The sequence below is a fragment of the Magallana gigas genome, chromosome 6 (genome assembly GCF_963853765.1).
Source record: "Magallana gigas chromosome 6, xbMagGiga1.1, whole genome shotgun sequence".
NCBI classification, from domain to species: domain Eukaryota; kingdom Metazoa; phylum Mollusca; class Bivalvia; order Ostreida; family Ostreidae; genus Magallana; species Magallana gigas.
In genome coordinates, this window is record NC_088858.1 from 34542341 (window position 1) to 34564785 (window position 22445).

General features: G+C 32.6%; 3 protein-coding genes across 5 annotated transcripts; 1 reads left to right on the forward strand and 2 right to left on the reverse strand.

Annotated features, from left to right (window-relative positions):
• Positions 1 to 2713: 2713 nt before the first annotated feature.
• On the forward strand, positions 2714 to 5095 carry LOC105326737 (uncharacterized). The gene is made up of 4 exons (XM_011426910.3): positions 2714 to 2843; positions 3333 to 3432; positions 4253 to 4855; positions 4987 to 5095. Exons 2-4 carry the CDS (start codon positions 3339 to 3341, stop codon positions 4989 to 4991), a joined length of 702 nt encoding a protein of 233 aa, XP_011425212.3. The 5' UTR covers positions 2714 to 2843; positions 3333 to 3338; the 3' UTR covers positions 4992 to 5095.
• A 2753-nt stretch (positions 5096 to 7848) lies between these two features.
• On the reverse strand, positions 7849 to 13115 carry LOC105326736 (N-alpha-acetyltransferase 30). The gene is made up of 4 exons (XM_011426909.4): positions 12492 to 13115; positions 11163 to 11286; positions 8742 to 8797; positions 7849 to 8033 (listed from the first exon to the last, which is right to left on the reverse strand). Exons 1-4 carry the CDS (start codon positions 12966 to 12968, stop codon positions 7896 to 7898), a joined length of 795 nt encoding a protein of 264 aa, XP_011425211.1. The 5' UTR covers positions 12969 to 13115; the 3' UTR covers positions 7849 to 7895.
• Positions 13116 to 16847: 3732 nt separating this feature from the next.
• Positions 16848 to 22037, reverse strand: LOC105326734 (breast cancer metastasis-suppressor 1-like protein). 3 transcript variants are annotated; one of them, XM_011426906.4, is made up of 10 exons: positions 21822 to 22036; positions 21491 to 21581; positions 21256 to 21383; positions 19997 to 20026; positions 19688 to 19767; positions 19096 to 19192; positions 18813 to 18905; positions 18118 to 18182; positions 17127 to 17197; positions 16848 to 17036 (listed from the first exon to the last, which is right to left on the reverse strand). In XM_011426906.4, the coding sequence occupies exons 1-9, from the start codon at positions 21952 to 21954 to the stop codon at positions 17156 to 17158; spliced, it is 759 nt and encodes a 252-aa protein (XP_011425208.2). In that variant the 5' UTR covers positions 21955 to 22036; the 3' UTR covers positions 16848 to 17036; positions 17127 to 17155. The 3 variants fall into 3 exon arrangements, with proteins under 3 accessions (XP_011425208.2, XP_011425209.1, XP_065945208.1); XM_066089136.1 differs by having other exon boundaries at positions 16902 to 17029; positions 21822 to 22037; XM_011426907.4 differs by lacking the exon at positions 19997 to 20026 and having other exon boundaries at positions 16900 to 17036.
• Positions 22038 to 22445: the final 408 nt, after the last annotated feature.

The following is a 22445-nucleotide window of genomic DNA, read 5'->3' on the forward strand; positions in this document are numbered from 1 at the left end:
ACATATTGTTTTAGAATTCCAAATATATTTTTGACTTTGTTGAAATGTTTGTGACTTTTTTATTTAGTGGCGTTCCTAGGCAAAATTTGGTACTTATTTGAATCCGACCCTAGAATTCGTAAAATACTTGTAATTTACTAACCTATTAAAACAGACATACGTGCATGTACGTAAGTACAATGTACATGCAAAAAATGCATAAAATTAATGCGTACAGAAATGATGATTAGTTAAAGTAACACATTCATTATACTTGAAAGAATAGTATATATTTACGTATAAAATCTTGCCTTGAACATTAATAAATTACACATACGTGTATTAGTGATACATTAGTCATGTAAATATAGCTGTTTCTTATCAAATATTGTGGTTTCATTAATATTCAGGGGTCTCAATTTTCGTGGACAAAGTGAAAATCACAGTTTCAAGGATACGTAAATTCGGGGCCAATGACCCTACCAATACAAAATGTTAAAGAACATTTAATTTTGTGGATCAACTTAACAACGAAATCCACGAAAATAGGTATTCAACGAATATTGATGAAACAGTAGTTTGCTATTTACTTATTTTCTAAAATAAGAATAAACTTTGAAAAATCAGATTGTCTCTTCAAAAAACTCTTCGGAATGTTTGAAAGAGACTTTTGAAAATTGTTTATATTATGAACTATATTCAAAGATCATTCAGCAGATCAAGAATAAACCGTACCGTGATGCCTGCACAAAAAAAAATGATTCCGTCACTGACACGATTAGAGTGTTTTACCTGGTGCAAATTGGCAAATGCAACTTGATGTTGTAAGCTGTAGACATATGCATTCATTAAGGGGAACTGTACAGTACGTATATGCATTGTACATGTAATTATAAGACAATATTCTTTTTATTAAAAAAAAAACTACTGTACAATGTTTTTCTTAAAAAAAAAACAATCAACGATACTGGTGCGATGATATGATGAAAAAAAATGTAAACTGGAGTACATGTATTAATTAAAATAAATTTAAGAGATAGTCCCTTGATATAAGAAACATTTTCGTTATCAATACATAATATGATAAGGATTAATTTTGCATCACCTACTAAAATAAAATAGTAGATTCTATGACAAAACATTAGGTAACACATGCAGTAATATGTTTATCAAAATAAAGAAACAAAGAAGCTTTTTCCGCAGGGGATAGGTCCGGTGAATCCGATCGGTCCCTGGAACTATGAATTTTTTAGGGGGGGGGGGGGCAAAGACTGCTACCACCGACCCCCGTTGATCCGCTAGTTCGTTGGTGACCAGGAAGCGCCGATGAATGAAAGTTTCATCACCGAAGTCGTCGTTTCAAAGTTTCGTTAAAACATAATATTTTTCTCTTGTCGTTTATCCTTCTGCAAACAAAAATACTTCCTCCCCTCGCCTCATAAAATGAACAGAGACCACTAAAGAACAAACTAAATTGTCATGGACCAATTGAAGTGCACCAAAAGCCCATGTAAGGACACGGGGTCAAACAGCAGACAATGAACTCGGAGAGGGGTCAGGAGTACATGTTTCGGCACAATTTTCAACCTTAAAATGATCAAATACATGCATATATAGAGAGAGAGAGAGAGAGAGAGAGAGAGAGAGAGAGAGAGAGAGAGAGATGAAAAGAAAACACGAAAAACGTTCAATATTTTTCGTGTTTTCTTTTTTACTTTTTATCTATAACTCGCCGACCACTGTGGATTTTATTGTGCATGTTTCGAGAGAGAGAGAGAGAGAGAGAGAGAGAGAGAGAGAGAGAGAGAGAGAGAGAGAGAGAGAGAGAGAAGGCTTAGTGTGATTAGATTGGTTGCGCTACTTTCAATGTGAAGAGGGTTGGATGGCTATGGTCATTTTTATATGATATATTTATCGCTCTAATAGCAGAGCTCTATAAAAAGATGATAGGAAAATATTCAAATTTTAAAGCTTATATTTATTTTTTTTTTCTTTACTATGTATTTTGTAGCTCAAAATATCAAACAATGCTTCAACTAAATGAATTAATCATATCTGATAATTTAAGATAGATGGCGGGGGGGGGGGGGGGGGTAATTTGTTGACCACTAAGCGTCCTTAACTAGACAAGAAACATGTTTCATTTTTAAAAGGGTATCTTATGTAATAATGTTAATGCACTGCACATATTCGATGTCAATTGTATAATTTTTGTATCATGTTTTATTTAGAATCTTATGGCAAATAGCGAACCGAAAAATCAAACTTCCTGGGTATATATAAAAATCAACCTTTTATATAAAAATTATAAATTTAATTTAAAACTAATTTTGTTAAAGAATAATATATTACCCGCATCAGCAGTTTAGGTTTTGAGCGAATTCTTGTACTTTTTTGCACATATTGAGCACTATGCGTTTTATTCATGTAGTATAACTGCATTAAAATTACTTAATATTTTTCAAAGTCTTTTAATATGTGTCTCATAAAATGTCAGACTTTGCAAAGATGAGCTTATGATCTTGATCAATTAGGATATACCGACTCCCAAAATTAGGACGAATCAGAGCTATCTTTGTCTTAGTAATTTCCCGGTATTTCGTCATCAAAAGTCACATCTCTACCCTATGTACCCTGACCAGTACACGCTCTTGACAAAACTTCACATAAGACAAATCTTAGCCATCCATCAAATCACCACAGTTACACATAGCTTTCTTACCAAACACGGCTATTACGCCATCGACCAATCAAATACGCGGGTATTTCCACGTGACATTGCTTGTGTTATAAGAATCGAGAGCTTTATTTCCGCGTGTGCAGGAGTCGATTCAATCTTTCTAGGACTACAGGCCTGCACAGGGGTATGGCTATGATATACTAATATCAATTAATCATGAATTTTAATTAACTGGGTGTGAATGCAACGATTGAATCGCAATTATCGTGCTTATAAGTTGAAATATTATGATTTTTGTTAATGAAACATTAGTTCAATGAACTGTACAGAATCGGAAAAAATCATATTTTATATAGATTATGAGGACGAGGGTTGACGGTGTTTGTCGCTGATTTTGTATTACTCTAAGAATTTCGGTTCTGCTTAATTTTGTGGGACTGATATCTGATGTAGTATTGGGCTGCAAATTAAACTAGTAATTATAGCGATTTATTAAACATATTTTTAAAAAAAAAATAGATGTTTCATTGGGAGACACAGACGCCTGGCGTAAAATATTTCTTTTTCTAATTAAATTGTCTCATGTTCTGCTATTATTATAATATAGAAATTGCACTACAATTATCATATTTTAAACCAATTGAAACCATCCAATTTTCCTTTTTGTTTGAAGGTGAAAATGAAGTTCCTGTACGTGCTGCTGATCTTGGGGATCGCCGCTTCTGTTGAAGCAGGTGGATATGGAAAACGCCCCCGCCCTCGACCAAGGCCTAGTAAGTCGGAGAGAGAGAGAGAGAGAGAGAGAGAGAAGGCTTAGTGTGATTAGATTGGTTGCGCTACTTTCAATGTAAAGAGGGCTGGATGGCTGTGGTCATTTTTACATAATATATTTATCTCATATTAAATCATAAAAAAAAATACTAGATACATCAAAATCTCCAGAAATCATAGTTTAGTTCTATGACCAAACAATTAGGTAAACTTGGGGTTTATTATCCTTTTATTTTCAGCGATTATTGGTTTTATTCAAATATATTTCATAGGTCGATCCAAAGATATATCGACTTCACAGAAAAGCGTATATATATGATTTTCTGCGATGTCGATATATCTACGGATTTACCGAGCTACATTTGTCATTATATTATATTAATTTTAAAAGATGGAATGACATGATTTAAACAAAAATATGGAAACAAGGATTGCAGGTTTCCTTTTTTAACACATTAAACGTAAACCGAAAAAACGTATGCTAGAAAATCATCTTCGCTAGCAAATATTCGAGTTTTACAAGTTTATCATTAGAAAACACAGGTCTATCCCCATTTCTATACTTTAACAAATGATATCAAAGGACCAAACAATAAAACATGTTATATTACATGAAAATAATGTTATTTCATAAAGATAAAGAGTTATATTTATATTAATCAAAATAAATGATAGTGGATTGATACATGTATTATTGCATAAACAGTTTATTTCGAAAGTAAAATTTCGCTGGTGACGCATGTAGGTGTACATGTATACATAACATATATTGAATCGAAGACTCTACCTGCCTATGTACACAATGTGGTTACCTATTTTCAGTTTACAAAGGCTATGGTAAAGGATACGGTAAAGGAGGCGGTGGCGGCGGTGGTAACTGGGGTGGCTACGACATGTACGGTGCTGGTATGGGTGGATATGGATATGGAATGGGAGGAGGCGCATATGGATATGGAATGGGAGGCGGATACGGATATGGAATGAGCGGTAGCTACTATCCCAGCATGAGTTATGGAGGTTATTATGGTGGATCATATCCATCCTACTCTGGGGGATACTACAGTGGATACCCATCGTATTCCACTGGAGGTGGATATTACAGTGGGTACCCATCGTATTCCACTGGTGGATATTACTCTGGCGGATATCCTTCCTACAGTGGAGGCTATTATTCCGGTGGCGCCTCCTACTATCCTTCCTACTCCTCTGGTGGATTTGGTAGTGGATTTGGACTTGGTGGAGGTGCTGGATTTGGTGGAGGTGCTGGATTTGGTGGAGGTGCTGGATTTGGCGCTGGTGCTGGATTTGGTGCAGCTGGAGCCGCTGGAGCCGCCGCAGCTGGTGTCCCAGTGTCCGCTGGAACTTCTCTAGCTACTGCCATTGGTTCCATAGGAACATTCGGAACTGCCGGGCCCGCTTATGCAGGTAAGTAAAAACACCTTTACTTTTCTTTTTAATAAGAATGATGACTTTGTTGCTTTTTTTGTTGGATTTCTCATTTTCCTTTGCCTGTTAATTTGTATTTGTTACAATGCGATTTTACATCTATTTTGTAGGTTAAAGAAATACACCACCCGTGATAATAGTTGTTCTGAGAGAGTTGCTGGTCATCCTTATATTTTTACATTAAAAAGCAACTTGTGATTAAATAACCCTTATACTGTTTACCTGTTTGTTTTAAGTACTTGCGTTAGTATTGATTTTCATTTGAGTATTTTCAATACTTTGTTGTAGGCGCGTCAATATTTAATGCAAGAAACTTGTGTGTCCATTTTTCTTGTGAATGGTTTTCGCAGTTTATTATACAATGGTCTCGTGATGAATGATCTCGTTTTTTGAGGCAGATAGAGGAACATCAACTGCTGTTAAGTGTTTAAGTGAACATAAAAAAAACAAGAGAAGTGCGGATCAAGTTTTTTTCCCTCGGGGGATGGGGGGTGGGTTGGGGGTTGAGAGATAATTTTCTTTGCCGGGGATGAGTCCAATGTCTATATTTTGGAAATTAATGCTTATATTTTTTGCGGGGACCCCCTACCCCATTTAGATCCCTGCATGAAAGATGTGTTTCATTGAATAATTACATCAGGAACCAAAGCAAATTCAAATTCAAAAAAGCAAAGACATATCGAGGTCATTATCTGTTCTCGGATTATGAATATATGTAAGCAGTCATTTTTTCGCGGATCGCGATCGAGCATTTTTTTCCAAAGGGGGGGGGGGGGTTCCGACGATTATTTGAGTTTGCTAGGGGAGGGTAGGGGGCTTTGGCATCCGAGGCATATTTTTGGTAATTTTATAATGTAATTTAAAGAAATTTGAATTTTGCAAGGGGAGGGGGTCTGGACCCCTTGACCCCCCCCCCCCCCAGTCCTCTAAATCCGCGCGTGCATTTCATTCCTTTCTGTATTAAACATATTTTACAATTGTTAATGTAATATCAATATCACAAGAATACCTCATGGATTAAACATTTAAACTGAATGAAACCAAAATGGTTATGGGTTACATGTAGCCGGAGTTCCAATTATTTTTCTTCACCTCCTAAAATTTTTTTTATACAATTCTTCTTTTCCCATTTCACCCTTTTCTTTTCTGCTTTTTCTTGACCTTGATATATGAACAAAAAACAGGTCTGGTGATTTATTTTTTTACAAAACTTTGCTTATAAAACAAAAGATTGAATGCTTACGAAAGCTTGCAAAATTAGAGTTTTGGTCTTGAGATTAAAGTTAATATGGGTATGGAATTGGAGGCGGATATGGGTATGAAATGAGTTGTGCAATTGTAGAATTTATAAAAAAAATTTAAGTAGACCCGGTACCGGTGATCAACAATTTCACCATTAGATCTGCCTTAAATTAAAAAAAAATGTTTTTCTTAGCTGTAGACTAATGTTTCGTTAAGAAAAACTCCAATAATCTTATCTTTAAAATTTACAAATTATTCTTTAGATAAGAGCTCTTCTTTTCAAGAAGATTAATATTGTAAAAAAAAAAAGGCCTTCACCATCCAGCCCTCTTAATTAAGAAAATTGTGACCTAAAATTTTGAATCCGCCAAGGTCTCAATAAAGTGGACCTTGTAAATATACTAGCTAGTATACTAAATAATATAATGTGTAAGAATAGAGCCAATACAGTTTGTTGTGATCTCGAGGGCGTAAAAGCCCCTCGGAATGTGTGTGCTCAGACATTACAATATGTGGGGTGTTGTCGTGTATCAGGTACGAATGTACAATATGCCTAAAAAGCCATATATTTTTTATTTATAACAAATGCGATTGATCCATGCGCATTAAGTTATATATGCATATTAGTTCTTTATCAAACTTAGTTCTTTTGTATTTAAATATATGAATATATTTAAATTTACCGAGTATGATTCCATCTAATTCTTACAAAAACTTACAGTTGATTCATAGCTCTCTCTCTCTCTCTCTCTCTATATATATATATAGAAACAGCAAGACTGAAATCTTCACGCCCCGGATACGATTGGTCGAAACCAATTTTACAGCAACCTAAGAAAATTCACGGATTGCATGAAATAATCATGTCAGACTCAAATTCCCATAGGAGACGATTTGGCTGTTTCTTTTAGCTAAAGCACTGATGTACATTAACAGTATTTAAGTAAATTTTACTTACTTTTTAAAATCAATTTAATTATTTTTTAAATAAAAGTAAAAAGTAAATATACACAATAAAATGATTTCTTTGGTGATTCATCCGGGTTATGAAGGTAGCGATCATTGCAGATTTTTTTTTAACAAAACCCGCTGGTTATGTATTTTTCTGCAACGTGGCCACCTTTATATCCCACATGAATCACCAAAGAAAGCACTTTATTGTTGATAAGTGTACCCAATAAATTGCTTTCCTTGGTGACTTAAGCGGGTATGAAGGTAGCGAAAAAAGAAAGTTGCTAACGGTTCAAAAGTTGCTAACGGTTTCAACCGATCGATAAACTGGTTAAAACTCAGGATCGTGTAGATTTCAGTCCCGTCTGATTCTATAATGCTGTGAATTACGATACATTTCCGTAAGAAATAAAGGAGATGTAAATATAACAAAATAAAATTAATCAGTATCAAACTTATTTAAAGATGTATAAAATCAAACAAAGGAACACAAAAACACAGTAAAACCATCCCACTGTTTATTGGACTCACTTTTCAATGACATGATATCTCACAAACTGTAACATTACAATGAGTGTTCACCCGTGCAAACAAAATACCTCGCATAATAATCCAACAGAACAATCTGTAATACAAGTAATAATTTTCTACATGTTTTAAGTTGTAAATAAAACTACATGTTTTAGGTTGTAAATAAGACAGTTACATATCAGTGAAGAAATCACATCCATCTTCTTCGAAAGTTTGTTTGGATTTTTTAAGAGTTTTTGTTGAAAGAATGATGGTTTTCAGTTGTACACACTGCAACACTGCTAAAATTAACGATTCACCTCAGCCACAGTTTTAACCGTAGAGCATCCACGCCATTCAGATAATACCTAAACAATCGTTTGTCTCTCACAAAACCAAGGTTTTCATACAACCTTAACGCTGCCTTGTTTGTAATTTCTGTCTCAAGGACTACCTGCAAATAAAATGAAGTAAACGAGTATAGCAAATAACTTAATTATTATTCATACTGTTCATACTGTAGAAACACACATATTCGCTGGGTTAAAATTTCGTTGTTTTTTAACACTAAATAACATTTTGTTGGGATTGAATTTTATCATACCGTAATTTCTAAAATGTATAACGCATCATATCCATATTTATGAATGCTTTGGTTACAAATTCGTCATGGATTTAATTTAATTGTTTAATTTGATCAATACTGCCCACGAAAATAACAAAGTTAAATCCTCAACAAATATTTCTGCTTCTACAGTATATGATGAAAACTCTTTCATGCACTTTGCCTGTGCTTACTGATACTCATCAAAGAGTGGATATAAAATTCAGTTGACTCAGAATAATTCAAATGTGCATCATATGATCATTTAAAAATATCCTTACTTGGAATACCTCCTAGTATTCATACCATGTGAAACACAATAAAAAAAATTATAACTGTAAATACAGCACAACATAATTAAAAGCTGTGCTCTTTCAAATATAGCATTACTTATACATTAGTTAATTCATAATCATTTAAATTTCATGAGACATTTTTTCAAAGAGAAATAAGATACACACATATCAAAACATATATGCATCTGATATTAACTGTTTAGTAAAAAGGAACCAGAAAAAGATATAATCCTATGTATTATCAAATATTCAAACTGTTTACCTCATCACAGTCATCAGCAATCATCCCTTTAATGGCCTTCATAACCAGACGTGATCCTGAAAGATGGAGAAGAAAATGTGACTCTAATCAATAACTATTTTTTTTTAGTTTTTCATTTGCCAAGTCCACTGAATTTCAAATTTGTTGTTTTCTTTCCAAAGATGTCTGTTTTTCATATAATATTTTAAACAAGAGGCCCAGGGGCCACATTGCTCACCTGAGTGACAAAAGCTATAACTCAGATAAATTCAGCATTACAGTACCAAATTCATACATGTAGTCTCTTGACAAATAAGTAGAGTAGGGTTAAAAAATCTGCCGATTTTTATCCACATATTTTTATGGTAAATACCATGCCCCTTTTGTTGTTTTAGTATTTCTCAGAAGATTTTTTTTTCAATTCCTATTTTACCCCCCCCCCCTTTCGTGGCCCAACTTTTCTACCAGGGAATCATGGTTGGATCAAACTTTAATCTGCACAACCTGTGCTTTCACACAAGTTTCAGCTTTTTTTAGCTGACAGCTTTTCTAGGAGATTTTAAAAGATTACTCTCAATATCTTCCTATGTATAAATTTGACAACCCCTCATTGTGGCCCCACCCTACTCCTGGGGATCGATCATGATTTGAACAAACTTGAATCTACACTAACTGAGGATGCTTCCACAAAACTTTGAGCTTTTTGTAAAATGCTTTTTGAGAAGAAGATTTTTGAATATTTTCTCTATATGATACATGTACTGTGTGAAACTTCATCCCCCATGGTGGTCCCACCCTGCCCCTGGGATCATGATATGAACAAACTTGATTCTACACTACCTGAGGATGCTTTCACACAAATTTGAGCTCTATTAGCCAAATAATTTTTGAGAAGAAGTTTTAAAGATTTTATCTTTATAAATCTACACTAACTGAGGATGCTTTCACACTTTGAGCTTTTGTTGCTACATGCTTTTTAAAGAAGCAGATTTAAAAGGAATTTCTCAATATATTCATGTAAGTTTCAAATGTCTGCTATAATTCCCGTCATCTTTGCATGCGAGAAAAACTCAAGGCTGTTATCAAATAAATTTAATATATTTACAAATTACATGTATTTATAATGCATCAAATAGCGCAGCGTAATTTTATATAAAAAGAAACTGTCTTAATCTTGTTAATAAAGTTATCAAACAAATTACTGATGCATGAAAAACCTAAATGATAAAAGCTACGTATTGAGATAAGGCCTAACAAAAAAAATGGTTTGTTTCTGCTTTCATGCTGAAAAAAAGTAGGGTCGGTCGGTTGGAAATTTTTTTTTTTTCAAATATTTTTTTCCCTTTAATATTGCAGTATCCATACATGCCGGTTAGATACTGACACTGCTGAATGGTATAAAATGAGAAATACTTTTAATATCATTCCTGACCATTAAGCTGGTCTTAAGAAAACATAAAAATGATATTATATATCAGATACTTCCTCAGCCAACGATGAGAGTATTATTAAAATCTACAACACATGGAAACATGCAACCATTTTGAAACAAAACGTTTGAATTACACTGATTTGAGAAGAGTAACTGTTTCAAGCGTTTTTGTGACCAAAATTTGAGTAATTTTCCTTCCAAATCGGATAAAAACGAAAATAAACGATTTTCCATCAAAAATCCTTAAAAAGAGTTTTGAGTCTGGGGGTATAAGCTAGGGTCGGTCGGGAAAGCGGAAACAAACACTTTTTTTCTTAGGCCTAAGAAAATCTATGCAATATGATATCTTAAAAAGTGATATCCAATATATTGAATGTTGGTACTTGGTTTCTTTAGTAAGCTTTGCATTATTTTTTTTCTTTAGCCATGTTTAAATTAGAGAACACATGTATCTTTTTATTTTTTTATGATCAAATCTAAAGTATGTTGACAAACTGTGCCTGCTATCATGAGTAAAAAATATTAATGTAAAATAGATAGTAATAACTAGTGTGTTAGTGCATAAGTAAACTTATACAATGTACCTACAGTATATAATTGTGACCTTAATTCCCTTAAAATGCAAACAATTACTGAACTATTGGAATTTCAAATTCAACTATTATGCCAAAACCAATTTCTAATATAATATGAAAACACTGGCAGCTGAGATATCAATATAATAGGCTGTGAAATATTGATATGTATTAAAATATCACTTTTTTCCTATTAAATGACAAGTAAAAACTTCTTTCCACAAAATGTAAGTAAACTCTAGTAAAAATGAATTGCCAATATAACATTAGTCCCCTTACTCTTTCTACCAGAATGACCAAGCATGAAGGAAACAGGAAAAAACACTTACAAGAAAACCCAAAACACTTCATTCATCTAATCATGCAGAAGCATTATCACTACAGATAATCATTGAAACCATGTCAGAATTCCATTCCCTTGGTGGCAACTCTTACCTATTTGCTTTCTTCTGTAGTCAGCATCAACAGCCAACATGGCTATGTACCCTCTTCGTACCATTTTCTTGTGCATATCTAATTTACAAACTATGGCACCCACACACTTCTCTTTATCCATGGCCTACAACATTTTACAAACAAATATAATTTACAGTATCAACATATATTCCAATTTTTTTTCTTTTTACAAAAGACGAAGTATCTTTAATGAACTTAATTATTTATAGAATAAAACAGTACAAAAACATATACTTAACTGGAATAGATCTGATTTTGATAAAGAACAAATTATGAAATTAGATCAAAAGTAATTCAGAAAGAGTACAATAGATGCTTTGAGAATAATAATTCAATTTCTGTTTTGGTAAGATTTTAGCTGCTAATAAATAGCAACTAGCATGCAATCAGCATGCATACATATTTTGAATGAAATGCTACATGTACTAGGCTTAAGCATTGTGAGCAACCTCACAATACGATACACATCACAATGCATTACATTATGTACTGTACAGTGAATTATTAAATTAACTGAACTGCATATTACATGTATTATATCATCATGATCATTATACTTCCATGATACTGAAATCTGATTGGTTTAGACACAGTGTATAATTTGATCTATTAACCTCAGTTCTAGCAACACACTTGGCAGTGAATATCACTATATAAATAGTGCCTGTTTGGGAGCGTAACAGTTAAAATTGACACCCAAGAAAACCATTGTAAATCAAGCACCGGTCACTTGGTTGACAATGGTTTTTGAGGGGTGTCAATGAAATTGCAAGAGAAAAATCCAAGATTTCTTCATTGATATTTACATCTTTTACATGGAGAAATTGACAGAAACCAATCAAAGATAACAATGGTCTTGTATCATTTAGAATTTATATAGTCTTTTATCATTCAGGAGTCGCTCAAAACTTCTTGCACAATGGTATTTAATGTAATCATCCAGGTACAGGGTCACTTGCAATGCAAAATCACTGCAGACTTTTTATTTTTAACTATGTATTGAAGTCAGTAACTCTAAAGGGGGGGGGGGGGGGCATTACTGGTACATTATTATATTGGAGAAATACTGGGATTTTTTCATACCATTTGAACCAAGAGGTAATTTAAATAAATATCCAATATTCATGCATATTGGGATGTGAGGATATCTTGGTACTGCTTCCATACAGATGATTCACTCTGATCCTCTAAAATGCATCTCTCTAACCACCAGAGCGAGTCTGTATCACTACCTTTACATTTTCAGATAAACTAATTCTCGACCAACACTGAACATTAAATCTGTTCATCATTTTTTTCATGTCTTACCAAAAAGCACAACTTTGGCCAATTGTGGATAAAATATCTGTATGTGTAAATGGAATACGGTTCAGAAAGATCTTTGGTTATGAGCCTCATAATGTCTGGCATTTGTTTTTCTGATTCATATACTGTGTAACTTATTCCATCTATTTCCTTAATGTCATCTTCCAGTTGCGATTCAATGTGGACTCTTCTCACAGACTCGCAAAGCAGGTGCTCTGAACTTTCATCATCATTATCCACTTCGTTTGAATGCTGCACACCACTGCCACATGTGCACTGAGCCACTAAGTCCATCTTATGATTATCTTGATCTGTAGATATATTTCGCACAATGCGTCCATTTTCGTCGTTCAAGTGGTTGATTTTACCGTTTGGTATTTTCCCTTCAATCCGTGGTTTGCTATCTTCTATGGAAGTGGGGAGGGTTAAATTTTTGTTCACGTCCGAGCCAGTGAGAGGATGTTCTGATTCAGAAATCATTGCTTTGAATAGTTGTGTCAATACTCTGGTTTTTGTAAGGGTCTGATTTTCCAAAAATAAATCATTTTAACATAAAACCACAAACTTGCCCTTGCAACAGTAAAAACGAAGTTCATGTATCGTCCATGTTGCTGTGGAATAGTCAACTTCCGGTTTCGATATATATTAATGCGCTCTCTCCATTTGCCTTTAAACCATGTGCGGCTTTCAGCAATAATTTTTGACAATATTTCAAAATAAAGGCGTATCAACATTAGACCAGTATACCATTAATCTATTATCCCAGCCATAATATGTTCTGAACTATTTACTGCGAATTTAGTTCCGTAGCAGTTGCTGGGCACTTCCGCTCAAATGAAAAGCATTGCAACGACCAATGTGCAAAATATTTTATAGAGGGTCAGACCATTCAAACTTGATGATACACACTGAACATCGTAAAAATTTGGAAAGAAACTGACAGATATCTCCACAGGTGCGTCAAATTGCAGCCAACCCCCAAAAAGTAAGCACTATTTGAACCAAGTCTTTTGTGGTCATTACAATGTCAAATAAAATTATGTAATGTTGGATATACAGTTGTAAAATCACATAACCCTTCTGTAAATTAAACGATTTGTTTGATTTATATATCATTAGTGATAATTTAGTAGCATAACAATTATATGTGTTAAGACTTTGATGAATATGCTATGTAATCCATTCTGAATTAGTTTTCAACAGTTTTATGCAAGTTAATTTTCTTTTTAATTTTTTAATTAACAGGAAAACTAGAGTCGCGTGAATTTCATCAATATGAGCTCAGACACTGCTCTTGCACCAAACAAAAAAGCTCGAGAAATTTGTTGGTCATACAGAGACAAATTATTTGATTGTCTTGACAAATATAATGATGATCTATCGAAATGCACAGAAGAAATACAAGGTGTTGAAAATAATTGTAAAAAAATGTGGGTAAGTTATATATGATAGATAAACCCAGGGGCGTATATTTTAAGTAAGCATATACATCCCTGAAAAAATTGTTGCCTTTTATTTTGAAAAATAAGTTTACAAATCACATCTTATATTAAAAGCATGTTATTAAAAAATAGTGATACCTATTAAAAATTTGTTTCAGTCAAAATATTTTTTGAAAAGAAGAAACTACCTGCAATTTCGAGAAAAAGTGGAGAAAGAAGGATTTCAATACACAGATCCAGAAAGTGATAAAAAATAAACAGTAAAATGAACTATTGATTATCACCTCAATGGTTGAATTTGAATGTTGACATTGTAACTCATGTACATGTATCAATGGAAGAGTATCATTTTTTATGCCATTTATCTGTACATAATGTTACATATATGTGTTTTAATAAAATAAATAATAGCTTTCACACTGGCCTTTTGTTAATAATTTATTGTAGTGAGGGATGATATTACAAAGAAATGCAAATACATTTAAATGACTTTTAATGTTATACGGTATTTACAATGAAATCATATATATTTTTATAGCACATAATTTATAATATAGTCAGTTACAAAGGCTTTCATTGTAAAAAAAGACTGTTAATAAATCTTGCATCTGTAAATTGTACATATGCGTTTTCAAAACTCATAATTTTTTCTCATGATTTTACAACATTGTATAATAAGCAAATAAAGAATTTCAACAAAGTTTCATGAACCTGCAAATAGGAGAGCTAACATTTTAAGCAACTGCATGAGGTCCAATAAGATGATAAAAACCGCCATTCTTAGAAACTATTATAAAAACGGATATTATTTTTCTTTTTTTATAGACTAATAAGTAAAAAAAGAAAAAAAAGTGTATGAAAATAGAATAATTTTAAACGAAAAAAATCTTAAATGCAAGACAAGGCTAACATAAATAAAAATTTGAACAGTTCTGCCCAACATCTGGGTAGAAACTTTACCTAGACATACATGTAAAATAAGCACTACTGTTGAATGCAATACTTGTAAAGTCTGCCTTCTTGACTTACAACCATGATAAACATGCAACACATATTAAATAAAATGGAGAACAAATTCAGTAATTTGTCCATTTTTTTCCCTGTAACATTAAGAACTTTGAATGCCACACAGTTGTAATGTACTAATACATATCATGTACCCTCTACGAAGAGAGTAAATTAATTATAAAACTAGAACTGTCCTAATGGGACTAATACCCCCGCTAGGCTAATTTCAAATGGGACAAATAATTGAATTGAATAATAAAGGTTTGGAGCACATACAAAAAAAAATTTCTAGAATTGTAAAAAAAAAAAAAATAGTTAACAAAGAAAAATTAAAATCAAAATTGTCAGAATTTCACTGTAAATACATATCTATAACAGTAATACATTTACAAATGTATGTATTTGATGATATATTTTTTTAATTTAATTGATTTAAAGAAAAACCAACAAAATGACAATAACCCCTCCCTTTGCAGTGAATAGAAATACCGGTAGCCAAGCAATGCTCTTCTGTTGATAAAACTTTCAATATCTTTTTAATAAGAGTCTTGACAGATGCAATTAGTTGTTTCAAATTTTCCTCACTTTCTCCTATGGCACAATGGAACTCCATATCAGAAAATTGATCCCACAGGACTATGATTTTCTTTTATGAACTTGTTAAATTTAATAAACTCCCAAAACATTACCATAATTACCATACTACATGTATATAAAAATATGTAAAAAAGAAAATTAAATATTACAGTCAATTTTAAAATTGCCAAAACACTACAATCATATCAGTAATTTTGAATTTCATTTAAATTAATGCCCAATAGGGTCACTTCATCAATTTACTTGACAAATAAATTTAAACAACCTCTAAAAATAGTTTAACTTCTTTATAAATAATGATATTATTTATTTCCTTATAATGATAGACCTTTTGGTTTACATGAAACAGTTTTAAAATAGCCCCAAAACCATCACCCATTTTACAGATTATCAATTTCCCCTAAACACATGCTCCATCTGAACCATGGCTCAGATAATGGCTCCCTTGGGATAAATGAATTCAGCCACACTTGTCTTTGATGTTCTTATTAACTCCTAAGAATTTATCATTGACAAACAAAAACTTTGCATTGTCAGTTGATAGAATACTTATAAAAAATATTTTTGTTTTATTAATTAAGACATAAAGACAAAAAACTCCATCTGGATGTATTTATATAAATATATTTTAGAGTGTTTTCTAATAATTAATTAATAAAATCTGTAAGGATTACCTCCCTTACTTTTCAACATTAGTGTACAATATATAGAATAAGGAAAATAAAAATTGTCATAAAATCATTAAATCTTGTCTGATCTTACAAAAAAATTGCAGGTGCACATCTTCAGATGGTGTTCAACATATGTACAAATTTTCAAACTGTTCCATGCAGTAATAAAAAATTCTATAGGGGGGACAAAGTTGCGTCTACAGACAGACGGACAGATGGACGGATGGACAGACGGACAGGGTGAAACCAATATAACCCCCTAAACTTCGTTTGCGGGGGTATAATGCTGTAACTAACAAAATATGTAAATCTGAAACTTTTACAAGGAAATATACATATAAAACATTGGGAATCGTGTCACAATCTTGAACTTTAAACACACACATATAAATTTTTTGAAGATGCATCTATTAACACAACTTTTTGGCGCAAGTCTTCCATGAAAACATGGTAAAACAGTCACATAGCACACAAACACAATTATACACTTTAATGTCGAACATACACAAGTGTCTCCCAGATTTAGTAAATTAAATTGTCTCATTCCGTACACACTGTACAAAATTCTTAAGAATACAAAAATCTGTTATTCTGTGCATGTACATAGAGGATAATTATGATCTCTACATGAACTGCAACATGTCCATGACAGCTACAATTTTCAATCTGAGCTCTGTATGATTCACATTTCTGGTGTCCTGCAGGCAGATAGCTAGCTACGGGACAGAAGTCCGGCGTAAGTTTAGACATGACCTTGACATTTTTACCTGAGGGATCATGGATTTTGTAGCCACAGCAATATGCTGTAAAAGCACCACCTAAACTCAAGTCTAAAGGAAAAAAAAAGATGAATAAATAGAAAGGAAGTCCGAACAAAATGTGTTTGTTAAAAATTGAGTGTAGCAAAATCTGTTTTATACCTTCATAAACATTGCACAAAGCCCCAGCTTCAACAAAAATCATACTCTGACTTTCGTTTCTGTTTTAGTGCCTACAACAAGAAGAATCTAGAATAGTAAACATTGTTTATATATTTTGCATAATTTTATGATTTGAATTGTTCTGTTTTCTTAAAGGGACTTGGACACGATTTGAACTCAAAATTTGAAATTTTATTTTTCTATTTTTAATGTTTAGAATGGTTAATGTGCGTATAATTATAAATGCTTTGACTAAATTTGAAATTAAAATATTGAGTTATAAGCAAGATACAGAGTTTGAAATTCTTTGTTTTGTAAACAAAGCTTGGGTCTTGTTATTGTTTACAAATGTATTTTATTGGCATAAGTTTCAATCAAATGTTGCTTTCTTTTGTTGATAATATTATTCATGAACACATTTAATCAGTTTATCTTGTTTGGCACGGGTAATTTTGTCAAAGAAGTTGTAATTCCATACTTTACATTATTTGTAAACAAATATAAGACTCTAGCTTTGTTTACATAAATGAATTCTTACCTCTGTATCTCTCTTATAACTTGACATCTAACATTCAAATTTTGGTCAATCATTTAAAATGCACATGTAAACCATTTATATACAAAAAAAACCCACAGAAAATATTATTTTGATATAAAATCGTGTCCAAGTCCCTTTAAGCTGTTTTACCACACATACATATCAAATCCATAAGGCCTAAAAAAAAAAATTGTGTGTTTAGGGTAACACTGATGAAAAAATTAGGTTAGGTAGGTAGGGATTTTTTTTAATTTTATCATATTTATTTTGCATGAATCTGAAGAATGTTTGTTTGTTTCATATTTAAAATCGTATTTTTATTGGAAATAAGATAAAATTCACAATCGGATAAAATCAGGTATCTAAAAATGGTAGGATCGGGCCATTTTTGTAGGTTAGGTCGGGTTACCCGAAACACACAACTTTTTTTTTTAGGCCTAACATATCACGTACCTTTTTAATTGCTGTCCAGTCTTCAATAATTTCTACATCTTTTAACATGTATATGATATATGGCCCTGCAAGGAAATACAATGTATGTACATATATAATCAGTGGACAAATTAAAAGAGAGTACTTCATTGAGAAATGATTAGTTGCATTACAATGATTACATAAATACTGAGGTAATGCACTTCTTTTAAATGTGGATAGATATTATTTTCACATACCAGTACACTCATAACTGTTAACATGGTTTTTATATTTTTTTTTTTACAGAGATCTACAGTATGAAAGCAGTGTTAAGACTTGTTGAAAATAGTTCATGCCCCTAATTACTGTAATGATAGGAAAAAGCCAAATGTGTTGAATGGAAGGACTCCCCCCTTTTCCTCATGAAGGAATGGGGAGGCTTGAAGGGTGTGTTTCTTGTTCACATGTTCATTGCATATGAAAGCGAAAGTGGTGGCCAGTTTCTTCTGTATGTGACACCTGGGACTCATGTCAACTTAGTATGGAGTATTGGAGTTTATGGTACTGGCATATGTAATTGTAAAACAACAATATACCCGAACTTTCTTTACAAAGTGCGGGTTTATAACATAGTTTAAAATACATATATATACATGTTGCTATATAACTGAAACAAAAAAATTGAACAATATTACTACAGAGTTAAATTTAAACTGATTTTTGGTATTCTATACCTGACACAGAAAGGGGCTTTTTTCTTCTTTCTGATGAGGATCCATCAATTTTCTTTTTACTTTTACTCATTGTTTGTGTTTCATCCCAGAGATCTAAAAGAGGATAAATTTATATCAGTAATGAAAAATAATAATACATGAATTCATTCCTTTGTACGTACGAAAATGTAGTATATAAAAATTTCAATCGAGAGAGAGAGAGGGAGAGAGAGAGAGAGAACATATCTTATATATTCATTGGCCCCATATTTAGTGCGAGTACATACAGAAAATACAAACTTACCAGATGATATATCTATATTATGTCTGTCCTCTTCCAGTCTGCGGATTTTTTCCTCTAATTCATTTTTGACTGTGTCATATAAGAGTTCTTTATCACTCTGAATTTAAAAAAGAATAAATTTACTCTTTACAAGTACTTGCATCATCTAACATTTTAAAGGTTTCAACAAGATGGCAAATACTAACTTTATTCATACTACTACTAACTTTATTCATCCTACTTGATAAAGTATTGGAATAAATATAAACCATCTGAGATCAAAGAAGTAATTTAAATAATGAAGGTTGTAATTAACTGTTTAAAAATCATCTACAGCAAAACTTTATGATTAATGTTCAAAAACATTTTTCATGTTATTTAAAATGTAACATGTAGTCATGTAATAGAGGTAGTAAATGTAAAATGCTATGATAATTCTCTTTGTTCTGTGTATACACTGATTTTTACAACAGAATAAGGAAAAGGTTCTCAATGCCATGATACATGTATATCAGTTGTTCATTGTTACAACCAAAACATTTTGATATCTGTGTTAACATTGAATTCATGATTAATACAGTCAAGAACTACTGTCTGCTAAATGAAAGCCTACCTCTAAATTTTGCTGGGCAGCTAATACTTCACTTTCAAATTTATTCTGAATGCTGTCTATCCTTAATTCTCGAAGAATCCCTAAGAAAAATGAAAAAAAATAAATAAAAAATTACCTCTATTTTTCCAATATAATTCTCTCAAAGCCTATTATTTGAATACTGGCACATGTGACTGTTGACAGCCTGTCATTCATATGTGAATGTTGCACATACAATAATATTTTTAATATACAGAGTTTGAAGTGGTATTTTATGTTATTATTCTTAGACATATTTGTTGTTCCCCGTTGATCTCTATCAGAACTCACCTTCTATAGACAAGCAGCCTGTTGGTGGAACTATTAGAAACAATGGAACAAGGGGGAAATGAAAATATATCTAGAGCTACATGTAACATCTCATAGTCAAGTAAATACAGGTCTGTTTTGGATCTATTGTTCACCTTTTGCTCCCTAACACATCCCTATCACATATTTTTTAACCATGATACATATTGAATTTTTGTCAGATCTTGTTTGAAGACAGATGCATTTTCAAGGCTAAAGTTAAAGCTGCTGGTTAGATCTAAAATAAAATGTTGTGTATGCTTTTAAACAATGGTTATGCTAGTAAGTATCATGGATATTATAATAGACACCATGCAGTTGTTTTCCCAGTCAATTAAACCATATTTCAATAAAAAATATGAGGTACAAAAATTTGTTTACAAAACTAACGACATATAAGGGTCTCGTGTCAATTAGCATCATATTAAAATTCGCCCCCGACATTGAGATATACGGTATTACGACTTTGACGTCGCTATTAATAAAGGTCATAATGTTTTGACAAATTATTAATAAAAATAAACCTCTGTACATTTCGTTCACTAATATTTCTGAAGTTTGTTTTGTTTACAATTGATGCATATCCATGTTTGTTGAATAAACTCTATCATTCAGGGGACAAAACCAGACGATGTCCTCTCCTTAACATTCCCATGATACATTTGGTTTGATATAGTGCATTCCCATAAAGAAATTATTATTCTTCAGTTTGAATATTTCAACTTTGAGAAAAGACCAATTCTGCTGGTGTTCATTGGTGAAAGTCTATAACTTACAACGATAATAAGTTTGTATTAAAAATTATTTGATAATGTTATATCCGGTAGCTAAAAATCAGACCATGCAGCTTTAAACAATGGTGGAAACATTATTCTCATTTCAAAAACGTCTTTACAGAGAATCATCAGGACTCCGTATTTCTTAAACTTTCGATAGGTGCTCAAAATCCAACTGTTTCATAATGTTGAGGATAAAATTATCAAGGATAATTAAAATGCAATATCCAAATGTAATCCAAAATATGCTTTTATTGATTAAATTTGCATTTAAACTGTTAAATACTGCTTTCTATCAATTCTTTTAGCCTGAATATGATATTGACATTCATTTCTCATCCAAAATTTTTGTATTTAATAGGAATTCACAATTTTTTTCCTACCAAATAAAGAAATATATATGAAAGAAATTAATGACAATATCATACTAAGGCCTAGGGGGAAAAAACAAATTTCTTGTTTCACCTGCAACTTCTGTCCTAATCCTCATGTTTTCTTGTAACTGTGATAAAGGATTAAGGTACTCAGCAGCTCTACCTGCTCGAACCTCCTCTAGTTTATGATCAACCTGTCCCATTCTCTCTTTGTATAACCTGTAATGAGAACAACCTGACATTATACTTCTGCACAATCATGAAATTATATGACTTAATGGTCAGAGTTTATACATCACAATATTGGTTTTAACGCAAACACGTACACTTCTTTCAAATCTGAAAACTGTTTTTCCAGATCTGCCATGTCATCGAGGCATTCTGTTTTCCTTCTTTCACATTCTTCTTCATCCAGCTCTGTAATTGTAAGTCATGTAAATTATGGTTCACATATCGATAATTTATCAACAGTGCAGAATTTGTCGAGAAAATTCGAAATACTAAACACTTTAGGGCGGACCATGAGCAATAATAATCAAAATACGATTATCGCATAAAGGAATGTATTTATGAAGACCAGAGTGACAGATCATCTGAAAAAATGTATGTTTTTTATACGCAAAGAAGGAATTCCCCGTCATTCCAGATAGAATTTACCTGACCCATCTTCATCTTCGGAACCCATTTCCGAATCATCGTCAGAGCTATTATTGCTCCCTGGGGTTTCTTGCTCCATTTCTTCTTCCTCTGTTTCTGCTTTTCCGTTTTCTAAGACAGGCATTTTCATCATATCTTGCAAAAAACATTCACCTCATTTCCCAAACATTCAAAGTGCGCGTAGCGGAAGTTTGTGTCGGAATTGGCACAAGTGCGCAGGTGTATTGGAAAACCACACTTGTTCTATTTTTACCCCGAATGATAGCGAGGGCGGATTGAAAGGCGGTGGAGAAAAGTTTATATATCTAATTTCTTTTTATATTAGAATAAGGGTAAAATATTTTAAAAGACTAAACGTGCGAATAAGATGAATATATTGAAAAAAAAATCGTGTGATAATACAAACACAAACGTTGTGCTTGTCGTATTTTGTGGAAAAGGAGGGGGGGGGGGGGGGGGGGGGAGTGGGCTGACTCATACAACACATAAAAAAAAACCCGCCTTTTTAAAAATTTGCTCTGTAATAATACTTTTCTTTAAAAAAAAGTGAGTGTGTGTGGTGGTGGTGGTGGGGGGGGGGGGGGGGTCGGCAGGGGGGATGTCTACAGGAGGAGCTATATATGA

What these genes read in the sequence shown, in the direction of transcription:
- LOC105326737 (XM_011426910.3), top strand. Translation starts at nt 3,339, where the DNA reads ATGAAGTTCCTGTACGTGCTGCTGATCTTGGGGATCGCCGCTTCTGTT. An exon ending in CCGCCCTCGACCAAGGCCTA is followed by an intron (nt 3,433 to 4,252) that starts GTAAGTCGGAGA and finishes ACCTATTTTCAG; the next exon opens with TTTACAAAGGCTATGGTAAA.
- LOC105326736 (XM_011426909.4), bottom strand. Translation starts at nt 12,968, where the DNA reads ATGATTTCTGAATCAGAACATCCTCTCACTGGCTCGGACGTGAACAAA. An exon ending in CTACAGAAGAAAGCAAATAG is followed by an intron (nt 8,798 to 11,162) that starts GTAAGAGTTGCC and finishes TCCATCTTTCAG; the next exon opens with GATCACGTCTGGTTATGAAG. An exon ending in TTGCTGATGACTGTGATGAG is followed by an intron (nt 8,034 to 8,741) that starts GTAAACAGTTTG and finishes TTTTATTTGCAG; the next exon opens with GTAGTCCTTGAGACAGAAAT.
- LOC105326734 (XM_011426906.4), bottom strand. Translation starts at nt 21,954, where the DNA reads ATGATGAAAATGCCTGTCTTAGAAAACGGAAAAGCAGAAACAGAGGAA. An exon ending in TTTTCAGATTTGAAAGAAGT is followed by an intron (nt 21,384 to 21,490) that starts GTACGTGTTTGC and finishes TTCTCATTACAG; the next exon opens with GTTATACAAAGAGAGAATGG. An exon ending in ACTGGACAGCAATTAAAAAG is followed by an intron (nt 17,198 to 18,117) that starts GTACGTGATATG and finishes TTCTTGTTGTAG; the next exon opens with GCACTAAAACAGAAACGAAA.